Source organism: Eumetopias jubatus, unplaced genomic scaffold (assembly GCF_037043125.1).
Source record: "Eumetopias jubatus isolate StellerSeaLion01/CBP00866 unplaced genomic scaffold, mEumJub1_p1.0 scaffold_15, whole genome shotgun sequence".
NCBI classification, from domain to species: Eukaryota; Metazoa; Chordata; class Mammalia; order Carnivora; family Otariidae; genus Eumetopias; species Eumetopias jubatus.
Genome location: NW_028274821.1, coordinates 74,700,268 through 74,713,732, shown reverse-complemented (window position 1 = coordinate 74,713,732; position 13,465 = coordinate 74,700,268). Strand labels below are relative to the sequence as shown.

Sequence of the window (13,465 nt, the reverse complement as noted above, 5' to 3'; positions counted from 1 at the left end):
ATGTCGGCCATGGGCAGAGTCTAAGCAAGGAGGAGCGAGCAAGCCACCTCCGTGCAACCCCGCGTCCAGTCACTCTAGAAGTATACCTAAAATGGTCACGAGAGTTTCACCCCAGTGGGCCAAAACTTAGGGGACCCAAACATTCTAAAGAATAATTTTTCAAGTATGCACTTGAAACATTTGCAACATCTACACATCCTTTAAAAACAACGGGCTTAGCTCTGAAGTCACAGAAATAATGAGCTGGAGTAGAAAGGGCCGCCCTGGAGCCTCGACAGGAACCGCAGGGTCTGTTTGAGAGCATCTTGGCCGCTGTTTGCTCCGGGATCCAAAATTGCTCTGAGCCTGAACCTTCCATTTGCAGGCCAAGACACTGAGTCCCTGAGGAGCAGAGTGAATTGCTCACAGCTGCGCCGAGGAAGGAATGGTGAGGCCTTGTGCCCAAGGCGGGGGGCTGAGGGCTGGGGGGAGGTGTGCCATTAGCCTGAGGCCCAAAGCCTCCCCGCCCCCCCCCGCCGCTGCCCCGGTCACCGGATCTCATGGGCCAGCTCCACGCATTTCCAGTGCTCCACAGGCCTCTCGTTCAGCTGCAGCACCGTGTCCAGCTGCTGCAGCCCTGCCCGCTCGGCCGGACCTCCTGCAGGGACAGAGAAAAGCCACCCAAGGGCTCCCGTGAAGCTCATGACACTGTCCAAGGGCCCAGAGTCATGGCTTCCACGGTGACCTCAACAAGGGGCACACTGCCCCTCTGGTCCCTCATCTGCGAAATGTGGGGCCGACCTTGGTGGCTCTCAGGAGCCTTGAAGGGAGGCACCCCTTCACCTTCAGCTCCTCTGCCTGCTCACTCTTCCGCTGTCCGTCCTTCCAGCCAGGTCCCACCTCACTCTCCCCAGGGCCTCCCACCCCCTAGAGAATCCTTCCTTGTTGCCAGGCTCGCACACTTCATTCATTCCTTCAACACCGTTCACTGAGCGCCAGTCCTGTGCCCGTCCCCATGCAGGCACAGGGGGCAGGGGGATGGGGAAACATCCAGATCACCAAGCCCTGGCTTCTCCTCCACGATAAGGAGAAGTCTTTGTGAAAAATAGGGAGGGGAATGCCTATTTTTAAGTGCTAATCAGGCTTGGAATAGAATAAAATACCCATTCCCAGTGAAGTCCATAAATGACTCTCATTTTCCCATGCAACCCTTAGTGAAAATGTAGGTTTAGTTCCTGTTAACGTGATTGGGAAACAAAATAGAAAAAAAATCTATTTTCATTTTGATAAAAACAAAAAAAAATTGTGGATATATTTTCATAAACCTCCGTTTCATCTGTGGTCATTTAAAAATATTATTCTTTTGTTTTGAAAAACCAGGACACTGCTCCAGTTTGGGGCTCCCCTTCCAGACCCCACATGAAGCCAGGCACATGGCAGGCAAGCGGGGCTGGCATCCGCCGAGACGCTCACTTACCAGAATCCACAGCCTGGACTCGAACCGGAGAGTCACAGCAGATGGTGAAGCCGAAGCCGTCCTTCCCCCTCGGGATGGTGATCTAGGACAGAGCCCTGCGCCATTACTCCCAGAAGCCACAAGGCAGCTGCCTCTGCTCCAGGGTCGGGAAGCCCCCAGGCCCTGCCCCAGAGCCATCCTCCTCTCCAAGAGAGCTGGAGCCAAGAAGGAGACTGGCCAGCCCTTGCTGTCCCTATCTTGGCTCAGGCATCTTAAGCACTGGGTTGTGGGCCAAGCAGGAAGGCTGGGAGCTCAGGAGGTAAATCCGGGCTGATGCAGAAGGGCCCAGCACGGACAGAGCCTTGGAAGGGCAAACCTTGTCTTCCTCAGACCCCGCAGACACATGGTCCAGTCCAAAGAGCCCCCTGGACCGGCCCGCCTCCACCTTGCCTGTGATCCACTGACTCTCGGTCTCTTCCTACTTCCTCCCAGGGGTTCAGAGAGCATCGGCCCAGGGCTGGCCCTATGCTGCGGGCCCACAGACAAAACCCACCCGGGTGCTGCCTTCCCAGAGCACAGGGGAGGGAAGACAGGGACGCACATAAAACCTGAGGACGAGGGCCAGGGAACAAGTGCTAGGTTCTCAGGGCAGTCCATCGCTGGGGCCTCAAGGCATCCAGTGAGGACTCCCAGGGCAGAGGGCACATAAGGGCACAGACAGGCCTCCTGGCGAAACCTGAACTAGCCACTGACCTTGCAGTGCCTGCTGCATGGCAGATCCACAGCCCTACTTCCAGAAGTCCCCTGAAAGGGCCCTGCCACCTGGATCTCTTTTCAAAGCAACATACAATTATCAAGCTCCTACTGCATGCATGCCAGGTTCTGCTGAGGTATGGAGGCATGAGGTCTTGATCTCTGGCTCCTAGAGGGCCATAAGAATCTGCAGATCTCTCCAAAGCAAAGGAGCCCTGTACTAGAGTGCCCCGGAGCGAAGTGCAAGAACTGAGTTGGGAACAGTTCTTTGTGTTTGACTTTGGATGGCAGGCTGGGTGCACGGCTGGAACTGAGCAAGTGCTTCGTGAGGACAGCCCAGCACCGTCCCATCAGCAGCAGGAAACTGTTAGGGTACAGTGCCGTCTGCTGGCTCAGTTCAGTTCAGCCTTGCTACGTGGCCCCTCTGTGTACTGCCAATTCGGCTGTGGGTGGGGTAGAGGAGGCCCAGACCCCGCCTGCCCAAGGAAAGACTCCAGGCTGCTCAGAGCAGGTGTGTGAAAATGACAGGCCTAAGGGAGGAAAAGTCAGAAGAAGGGTTCACTGGGGTCCCAAGAGAGTCCCTAGGAGAAGTGGACACAGAGGGGGCCCTGGTGAGGCACGAGGGAGGGTATCCCAGGCAGGTTGAGGAAGAAGCCAGCTCAGCAAGCTGGAAAAGGTCAAGGGCCAGAGGCCTTGTCAGGAGACTCCTGTCTCCTTCCTTTAAGGGCTGTCTCTTCAAGGCTGGGTGCCTGGCATTCACCTACCAGCTGTCCCAGAGGCCAGGTGTGAGGAAGGGGAGGGTCGGGGGACCCAGGGTGACCAAGGCCCTTGGAGGCTGTTGGGGAGGCCCCTGAGGCTCTGCTTCCCACCAGCCCTGGGCCTGGATTCAAAGCGAGTTTGTAAAACAGGAAATCTGACAGACAAGGGGAAGGGGGAGGGGGCAGGAAAATACCCTGTTCCCATAAGAATTCTGGGAAAACACGCAGCTAAGACAGGAAGAGAAAAAAAAAATGGAAAGAAAGAAAGAAAAACAAACTGTGGAGTGAGTGTGGAAAGCCCAGGCTGAGACTGAGGGAAGCCGTCAGGAGCCCGGTGCACTCTGTGCGACCAGTGAGGACTTCACGGGGCCTCTCGACCCACCCTCAGCCCAGGCAGAAGGTGGGATTCCAGAGGCTTTCTAGACCTTTCTAGACCCTGTCCTACCCCAGCAAGGGCCACAGCCCCCCTGCCTGGGGTGCCAGCTCTGCAAACAGGCCCTAGTGTCCACGGGCTCAGGGCTAGCAGTTTGGGGACTGGCCCCCAGAGTTGAATCTGGAGAGAAGAAATGTACTCCCACAAAACAGCCTCCCCCTCCCACACCCTGGTCCCCTCGTCCAGGCGGGACTGTGGGCCCAAGCCCCTTCTGCCTTCCGAGGCACCAGCCTCAGTAAGAAGAATGAGGCTAGACAACAGTCCAAGCCAGCTGGGGGCTGGGAAGGAAGGGAAGAAGAAAGGGTGCCAGGAAGCAAGCCGTGTGAGGGCTGGGACTGCATAAAGGAAGCAGAATTACGCTCTGTCCATCACTAGCACTCACTGCGTTGAGAGGAGAGCGCCCAAAGAACTGGATCATCGCTGCCACCCTGAGGGGAGGGGAATGCAGAACTGGTTTTAATACGCCCATTTCACAGAGAAGGAAGCCGAGGCCTAAAGAGAGAAAGTGGCAGCCCCCAGCTCTCAGCCCTCCTCCATGACCCGGGGCATCAGGGTTAGGAGGTAAGGGCAGCAGCCCAGCCCAGACTCTGAGACCTCGGCAGCCCCTGGCAGAGGCTGTCCTTCCTGGGGGTGGTCCCTGCTCTTTCCTGTCCACGGCAGGGACTGTCACTGCTCCCAGATCTCGCCCAGGCCAGCATCTCACCTCTGCCCTCCTGCCTGCTTTCTGCTCCTCTGTCATGCCTAGGCTTCCATCGCCATCCCTAACTGCACATGTCCTATATGTACATCCCAGGCCTCGCAGCAGGCACTTTGTACACAGCGTTCCGTGTCCCTCAGAGCACCATCACTGGACATTACCATCCCTACTCCACTGACGAGGATACTGAGGCTCAGAGAGGTCTAGTGACATGCTCAAATCCCACAGTCAAGAAGGGCAAAAAGCTGGTGCTCAAAACCCTGGGCTGGTTCCTAGCATAGGATCTGTCTTGAACTTCAGTCCCAGAGCCCCAGGCCCCAGGCCCCGCCCGCACTCATGCCCGTCTCAGCTGTGACAGCCTGCGTGCCTGTCTTCTGGCCCACAGGCCCAAGGTGACCCAACACTTCACCTCCTAAACAGCGCCCTCCGCCCCACCGCCCTACGCCCAGCTGCGGGTGTCATGGGAGCTGTTCTGCTGGGCTCCAGGAGGGCCGGGAGGACAGGAGGAGGCCCTGAGAGCTGAGGAGGACGCCAGGGAGAACAAGTGGTCCCAGGGTCCTAGGGTCCAATGGCGGCAAAGCCAAGGTGCAGGAGGCCACTCTGGGCATCTCCCTAGGACCTAAGGCTACCTGTCTGCAGGAGTCAAGACCCACCTTTCAGTCTGGCCATTACAATACACAGAGGGGCTTCCTCATACTTTTAAAATCAGAACCATTCCTGAGCTCCCATCAGCTTGGACAGTCCCCACATCTGGACATCCCTTGCCTTTACCCTTCCTGACCCCCTTCCTTGTTTATAAGAAAAAGTGCCCAACACAGTTTCAGAAAAGCCTTGAGGCCACAGGGATCATCACTCCTACCCTGCCCCACATCCCAGAACTGGAGGCTGAGAGCCAGGGCCCTCTCTGTGAGGATGGGCTCTGGAGCCACCTCAAGGCATGGCAGCTACCAGGGAGGAAATCATGTGTACACACATATACACGGAAACATCCCATCTCACAAAGAAGTGCACGCCAACACATGGGAACACACAGAATCACACACACACACAGTGCAGGACAAGGCATTCCTGTCCCATCAGAAGTAGGGAAAGTTCGTGAAAGTATAAAGTTAGGAAAAACACAAACCCCAGCTGCTCAGCCACGTCCAATCTCAGGCTTGAGATGCTTTTTTTAAACCCACATTGCCCCCAGATTAAAAAAAAACAAAAAAACAAAAAACAAAAAACACAGAGAATCAACTAGATAACCTCACCAAGGACATCACCACGTCCGTGGTTAGGATGATGCAGAGCTGGGCCTGGTCTGCCCCTAGAGAGGGGCCGTAGGTAAAGGGTGGACCCTGGGGCCAGCTCCGGCCTCTATCCTCCCCCCAGACTGAAATTAACCCACAAGGAGCAGGAAGAAGCAAGGAAGGCCTCGTGGGGAGAGAAGTCCTACTCAGGTGAGCCCCCAGCCCTGACCCCCAGGGACACCCCGGGCACCCCTAAAGGGCCAAGCACCCACCTGGCGGTAGCGGCGCTCCGAGCACACCTTGCAGAGCCCATTGAAGCGGTTCATGGCTGCGGGTCCTGTCTCGGCTGCCGCCCCATGAAATCCCAGCTCTCCCCCCCAGCAGCGGGAGCCCGCACTGCGCCCCGTCAGCCTGGCATGACCGCCCTGGGAAGCCCGCCCCGCAGAAGAATGGCAGGAAATCACCTCTCACCTCCCCAAGCCCTGTCTGTGCTGTGTGCCTCTGCACGATAAGCCCGAAGGCTTCCTGAAACCTCAGAATGACAAGGAAGAGGGAGAGTTTTATATTAAAATTCCTGTCAACTAGTTAGTATTCCCCCGGCCCCGGCGGGGAGAGGGCGCCTTTGTTCTGGCTGCATTCTCCGCCATGGGCCACTTTGTGATTCCAGTGTTCTCACAAACACTCCTGGCTGGAAGAGAACCCAGGCAGAAAACACGGCCCCCTCTATAACAACACCACTGCCCCCTGCAAATCCCAGCGTCCTTGGTAGCAAATCCAGAGGACTAACGCCATCTAAAGGATCCACGGACGCCTTAGGGGGTGGCACTCACAGACATCCCATCTCAAAACGGAGAACATGAAACATGTGGGTCTGAGAACAGCCTGCCATTCACAAGCTACTTAAAAGTCAGTTTCTTTACCCAGGCAACAGTGTTAGGGATCTGATGACATGCAGACCATAAAGGCAAATCAGGAAGGGAATTCCAATCACCAGATGATCCAGCCTCCTCATTCTACCCTTCAAGAAGCTGGGGACCACAATGGTTAAGGTCACATAGCAGGGTACGTGGAGCTGGGACCAGAACCCCAGTCTTGTTCCCTGCCTTGTAGAACAGTACCTGGTGAGCCCAGCGCCCCTTATACCCACCTCACCATCCCTACGGAAACCCACCCAGCCACTCCTGTCCTTGAGGCCAGAGAGTGTCCCTCGGTACAGCCCAGCTTTGGTTGCTATGACAGTGGGCAGGTCACACAGGTTTCTGGGCCTCCGTCACCCCATGTGCACAATGGGGAAGTTTAGCAGGTGACCTCTGGGGGCTCTCCCTCAGTCCAACTAAGTCACGTTCTGACAAGCACCCCCACTGTGCTGGGTCCTATGGGCATCTCTGAGTGTGCAAGCCCAGGAAAAGCAAATGGGCCTCAGAAGAGTGTGCCCATGGGTCAGGGCCTGTGTGCAGATCCAGAATGAAGCCGCCCGGAAACCTGTGGTGTTGATGTCCATGTCATGTCATTCCCGCAATCACGAGGGCTCTCTAGTCACTGTCCTCCCTGTGCTCAGCCAAGTAGAGAGAGAGGGAGGAAGGTATTTGCAGCAACGCCAGTGAAGCTAGGTTTTTTAAAAGATACATTTCTTTATTTGAGAGAGAGGGAGAGCAAACAGGGGGAGGGGCAGAGAGAGACAAAGAGAATCTCAACCAGGCTCCACGCTGAGGGTGGAGACCGATGCGGGGCTTGATCCCACGACCCCAATATCATGACCTGAGCCGAAATCATGAGTTCGACGCTTAACCGACCGAGCCACTCGGGTGCCCTTGAAGCTAGAAGATTTTAAGCTTCAAACAAAGCCCCAGAATACAGTAACCAGCAAGTTATTTTAATAACTTAATAACTGTGCTATCCAATAGGGTAGTGACAAGACATATGTGCAAGGTAAATTTGAATTAATTCAAGTGAAATAAAATGAAAAAGTCAGGTCCTCGGTCACACTAACCACATTTCAAGGGCTCAAGAGCCACAGGTGGCTAGTGACTACCACATTGCACAGGGTGGGCAATGTTGACTTGCTCACAGCTATATCCCAGCACCCAGCACAGGGTCTAGCCCCTGAGAATGTTCAATAAACAATGAGAGAGTGAATGAGTGAGTGAGTGAGTGAGTGAGTGAGTGAGTGAGTGAATGAATGAACGAACGAATGAACGAATGGAGTAAATGAAAGAGAAAACATTTTGAGGATATAATACACCTCTATGGAAGATATTATCAGGGGAAACAGCACCACCGTATCTTCCCAAGTAGGCCGCATGCAGGAGGCAGTGTGGCTCAGGGTACTCAGGGAGTGACCTAACCTCTCTGAACCTGACCTCTGTGAGGTGGGGAAGTAAGGAACACCACAGAGGTGGCAGTGAGGTTAAAGTGGGGAATAGCAGCACTTGGCATAGAGGGGCGTCTCAGTCAGGGGGAGTTTGCTTCTCCCTCTCTTAGTTATTAGAGAAAACCAGGTCCCGCAAAGAGGCGGAATGAACTTGGGGGAATGCCCCCAAATCCCTATGTGAAGGTTCTTCTCTTGATTCAAAGCCCTAGTGGAGTAAGAGCCCATGGGTCTCAGATTCAGACTCACGGCTGCTCCCTGACATCAAGCAGGCCTAAGCCGAGGGTGATTCGGCCACAGTGCCAGGGGAAGCAAGCGGTCCGAGGGGGCCTGGGGGGAAGGGGAGACTTAGATTCAAGAGACTGAAAGTCAGTAAGATCCATCCCCAGGGGCCTGGCTCTCTCACCAGTGCTGCCCTAACCATGAGTAAGCAGAGCAAAGCATAAGAAATAACCCCTTAAAAATGCACGACTTGCCGAATTTCCAAGCTCCAAGTGAACCTGAGTCTCAGGCCCCAAATGCAGTCCTGTTTGGGGGTCTCCTGGGCCCAGGGATGGACCAGGAGCAAGTTAGAGCCCAGGACAGGGCCCAGGCCCTGTCAGTCCCGCCCAGGCCTGCCCCCACCTACCTTGACTTTCTCCCCGTTCTCAGTGTCCCCACCTCCTGGAGTTCTCAGCAGAGGATCTGGAAGATGACAGAGCAGAGTCAAAAAGTTTCTGTTGGCACATAAGAGTCCATTCCAGAGACCACCCAGAGGACGAGGCCAGGGTGCCGGGCCCATGTGGTTGTCCAGATCACTGCTGGCCTCCAATATGTGGGGGTGCCCGAGCTCAGGCTCAGCAGGGTATCAGGAGCCAGGTCTGCGTGTGAGAAGGACAGAACAGAAGGGAACACAGAATCCGAGACCTGAGCCTCAGGACTCTTGGCAGGGCCCACTTGCCCTGCCTATCGAGGTGGACACCCTAAGGCCAGCAAGGCAACCTGGGGCGGATCCTGAAATCACAGAGGAGCCATGCGGGAAGCTCCTGAAACCCAGGCCTCCATAAGCTAGAGTGGAGGAAGCTGAACCACATAGGGTCAGGCCTATAATCCTCTCCAAGGAAAGTCCAACCACAAAAACAAGATGTTGTGGGCAAATGCTGCCTGCAGCCTGCATTCTAGCAGGTGCTCGTGAGAAACCCCTGGACCCCTGACCTGACTGCAGCCAGGGGTGACAGATGCCACAAAACACAGGGGCAATGCTATTCCTCAGGAAGCGGGGGGGGAAGCTGAGGGAGTGGGTGCAGCAGCGCATCTGGGCAGAAGCCGAAGGCGGGGCGCACCCACCTCTCAGGGCCCGCAGCCGCCGCCTGGCCACCTTCAGGTGCTTGGTCCGGCCCAGGTCTTCCCCCAGAAGGTAGTACCAGCCGCTGATTTCCTGTCACAAGGGAAGGTGTGACATGCTCAGACAGAGGCAAAGGACACAGGCAGGCAGCCACCAGCTGCCCCCCCCTCAAAAAGCAGCCCCTGGAGAGCCTCCCTCAGGAACATCATCTCTGCAGAGACAGACCCTCCAGCTGCCCTGCCCCAGAGGGAGATGCCATGCCTACACCTCCAGGAAGCTTGCCCTGATGCTCCAGGCAGAGCTGCTCGTCCTCTCTGCTGAGTTCCCACAGACTGTTGTCCCTGGAGAACAACGGTCTGCTTGCCTGCTTGCCTCCCCACTGGGCTGTGCATAGGCTCTCCGATGGGCCTAGCACTGTGCCTGGTATACAGTAGGAGCCCAATGAATGTTGACAGAACAGAAGGGAGGGAGTGAAAGAGGGATGGAGAGGCCAGAAGGTGGGCATCCTGAGGCTCCTGAGCAGTCCCCATGCAGGGAGCATCTCCCAAGAGGGAATGAAGCCAGTGCCGCAGGCCAGAGAAGCTATTTGGGACCTACATGCAGGATAAAGGGTTCTCAGCCACCTACCCCAGACTTCACTTCTAGGACACAAAGGGGCAGGGCCACCTGGCAACTCCATGCAGAGGCCACCAGGCCATCTCTAGGGATGTGTGTGAAAGGAGTGTCTCCACCTCCCCTGCTCAAAAGCCTCCAGTTTGGGGCCAGGGTGGGGGGCGGAGTGCAGAGGTGGATAAGGAACTGGCTACCCAGAGGGAGGGGTCTCTGGATTCCAGAGAGTCCTCACTCAGCCTAAAGGAAAGCTCCATAGAGGATGGTGCTGCTCATTCCATCCCTGAGCACTCACCAGACCCAAAAACACGAGACCTGGTAGATAATGTCAAGAGGATTAGAACCACCTAGCCCTCCTCCTCCGGGGCAAGCCCAGGAGTGCTCAGAACTCTGAGGGATCTGCCAGCATCCTGGTGTGCCAGACACCAGGCCCAGAGCCCCTTGGAAGGCCTAGGGGCTGCCTGACAACTGATCTCTGACAAGCACAAACCAAGAAGAAGACCCAAAGCCTTGCTCACTCGGACGATAAACAGTGTTGTTCTTCAGGTCATGAAGCATGCGAGACGGAAGCTCCACCCAAGGGCTTCCAGACAAAGGCCTTTGCCCATGCTAGCCCTGGCCTTGGTGGGATAATCCTGCCGGAAGCGTCCCCGAGACCCACCTTGTCTGGAGTCAGGAGGGACTTCACCCCAAAGCTCATGCAGCCGATGAGTCCACTCTGTCTGGGAGAACAACAGAGGCTTGAGTCAGCACCTTCTTGCCGGGCTCTGTGGGGCGGCCAATTACCCCATGCAACATAGGTTTGCCTGATTCACTGCGGTTTACAAAGCACTTTGAACCGCGTTGTCTCATTTGATCCTCCCAACTTTGTGAGTTAGGCTGGAGAGGGCTGAGTCTCTCCATTCCATGGAGGAAAAGGCTGAGGCTCAGAGTCGGTCCCCTTCCCAAGGTCACAAACTGGGTTAGTAGTAAGGTCCTGTGGGAAAGCCATGCACCCTAGATTGGAAAACAGTACTCCCTCCACTGACCACAGAAGCTTAGGGCTACCCATAGGCTTTGGGGACTTTTTCTTTTTTTTTTTTTAATAGAATTAATATACTGGGTTATATTAGTTTCAGGTGTACAGTATGATGATTCAACAACTCTACATTTTTCAGTGCTCCTCAAGATAGGGTACTGTCTCCCGTCCCTCGCCCTCACCTCTCCTCCGGCCACCAGTTTGTTCTCTGTACTTAAGAGTCCGGGTTTTTTGTTTGTCCTTCTTTTTTCTTCTTCTTAATTTGCTCATTTGTATTGTCTCTTAATTCCACATAGGAGTGAAATCATAGGGTATTTGTCTTTCTCTGCCTGACTTATTTCACTCAGCATTAACTGTTCTGGCACTGGGGAGATCTGAAGAGGCAGGCCCTGCAGGGAATTTCAGCACCCATCTCAGTGGGTTGATGCTCAACTGAAAAGTTGTGGGACCTCAAGTTCAAGAAGCTTTTCTCAGGTACAGGCAGGACCTTCGCAGTTCCTGGACGGGTTCAGATCAAGGTCCCAATCAACACAAAAATTGTTGAGACTCACTTGACCTGGACAAGTAGGCATGAGCCAGAGTCAGGCCTTGGAGCGGCGGCGGGGCGGGGGGTGGGTCACACTGTGGCAAGAGGCTGAGTTCAGTCGGGTCCCCCGTGGCTAAGAGTAATTCAAAGTTCCAGAAGACTGATCACCATTGAGTCCCAGCGTCTAATCGGGGACTGACTGATACAAGGCAGCTTTCAGTAATGATGGCATAGGCTAATGTTAATGAAATTCAAAAAAATAATCTTGTCATTGGGAGAGAAAAGGAAGTAGTTTACAAATCTGTAGTTTAATGAGAAAGACGCCCACAAAAATATTAACAATGGTTGTCTCCGGTAGGTGGGATTAGAGGGGTTTTTGTTTTCTTCTTTGGGTTTTCAGTGTTTTCAAGTTTTCCCAGGGAACAAGCACTACTTTTGTAATCAGAAAAGAAAAACAGTATTTATATCTTTACATTTGCAAATACTTCTGCCATATCTTTATCTTAGCACTAGAGTCGCTTTTTCATTTTTCTTTTTTTTTTTAAAGATTTTATTTTATTTATTTGAAACAGAGAAAAAGAGAGAGCACAAGAGGGGGTAGGGTGAGAGGGAGAAGCAGACTCCCTGCCGAGCAGGGAGCCTGATGCGGGACTCGATCCCAGGACTCCGGGATCATGACCTGAGCTGAAGGCAGATGCTTAACCAACTGAGCCACCCAGGCGCCCGCTTTTTCATTTTTCTATTGTCCTCTTTCTTAGCGCATCCCCAACTCAGACCACCCCAGAGACTGGTTTAATAGCTGTTAACCAAGAAACAACATGAGTATTTAGATGGAAGCATAATCCTTCAGTATCTGATGGACCCACATAGAGGAGAGATTGAGCAAATACTGTAGAAGACACAGGAGCTAAGCCAAAGATGGAATGAGCCGCCCACATGGGTAGTGAACACCCTGGAGTTGTGCCTCCCCAGAACCTGGTCCAGGGCGACCTGAGTGAGGCCAGGGGCTCTAGCTGACGGTGCACCACAGAATCCTCTGAAGAGCCCACCTAAGTCCTGTGCCCCAGAGCCTGCCCCTGGGGACCGAACACAGTTAAGTCCAAGGTGGGATCCAGACCTTCGAGTCTAGAGAAAGCTATCCCAGGACTCCTGCAGGGCACCCGCCTGTGCCTGCCCCAGTCAAGGACCAGTGGACCAGGTCTCTGTAAATACATATTGTTTGCATTCTCCAGAAAGAGTGGCAGCTTACCACCTGACGGTCCCAAGCAAAACAAAACTGGCTTCTCAGAGGCAGCCAAGTCAAGTGAGGGGCAGGGCTGCCGAACACTAGAGACTGATCCTCGGAACTGGTGCCCCTGCCCCTCAGAGGCACACTCTGCACCTAACGTGCCTCCCCACCTCCTGTCCCTTGGCTACTTCCCCTGCTCCCTCCCCTGCCCTCACTTCCTGTGGCCTGGGCACCATGGCTCCCCCTCTTCCTTGCCCCCTCCCATCAGACAAGGCCATATTAATAATCTACCCAAAGAGGACAGTGCGCTCACCCGCAGTAAAGCGACCCTTCCACATCCATCTCCCCAGCCCACCCCCAGAAACAACACTCCTCCCTCCTGGGCAGTGGCCAAGTCAGCACTACCAGCCACAGTGACCATCACGAGCGGCAGACGCTGGTCTGAGTTGCCATTCCAGAAAAGCCTTGTCAAGACTTTGCCAAAGTCCTTACCACCAATTTGATTCTATTTTTCAACACCTTCAGGGGCAATCCGGCTGGTATCCAGGTGCTCACACTTCCTTGTTGCACACTTTTCCTATCACACGTATCCAGGTGCTCACACTTCCTTGTTGCACACTTTTCCTATCACACCGGGTATGGCTCTAACTTCCTAAATCTCCAAGCAGGATGCTTTAGCTGTAATAAAGGCTGCCTCTCCCCCCTGCTCTTCAATAAGTGGAATTTTCATTCCCTGGGGCTTAGAGAATGCTAAATGGTTAATAGCCTCCCATGAGCTTTACTTCCTGCTAAGGGGCCTCCAATGATTTCATGCTAATTCAGGCCAAGTAAATTGTCACAATTAATGTCCATAAGCAGGAAACACTCTCTAAGTGTTCTTCAATTAGGTACTCCTTAAGCCTGCTTTTGAAAAATCTTTGGAGGAAGAAAGATTTCTTTTACATGTAATCTGAGTACACGGCAATGCACCAGTTGGTCAGCCTATAAACTTGGAAACTAGTGCTTACCCTGGAGGCTGCCTGAGAATTGCGTGAGCACAAAGTCTCAGGGGCCAAGCCTTGGTGACTTCTCAATGCTAAACCCT

General features: G+C 54.2%; 1 protein-coding gene across 3 annotated transcripts in view; it reads right to left on the bottom strand.

Moving 5' to 3' along the window:
* RGS3 (regulator of G protein signaling 3) overlaps positions 1-13,465 on the bottom strand; it is a 118,349-nt gene that overhangs the window by 79,709 nt on the left and 25,175 nt on the right. For all 3 annotated transcript variants that reach the window (XM_088018996.1, XM_028107895.2, XM_088018997.1), the window contains exons 6-10: positions 10,271-10,331; positions 9,003-9,093; positions 8,305-8,360; positions 1,457-1,538; positions 532-637 (exon numbers count right to left, since the gene is read on the bottom strand). In XM_088018996.1, the coding sequence (XP_087875122.1) occupies positions 532-637; positions 1,457-1,538; positions 8,305-8,360; positions 9,003-9,093; positions 10,271-10,331 (396 nt within the window). The remainder of the gene's footprint in view (positions 1-531; positions 638-1,456; positions 1,539-8,304; positions 8,361-9,002; positions 9,094-10,270; positions 10,332-13,465) is intronic.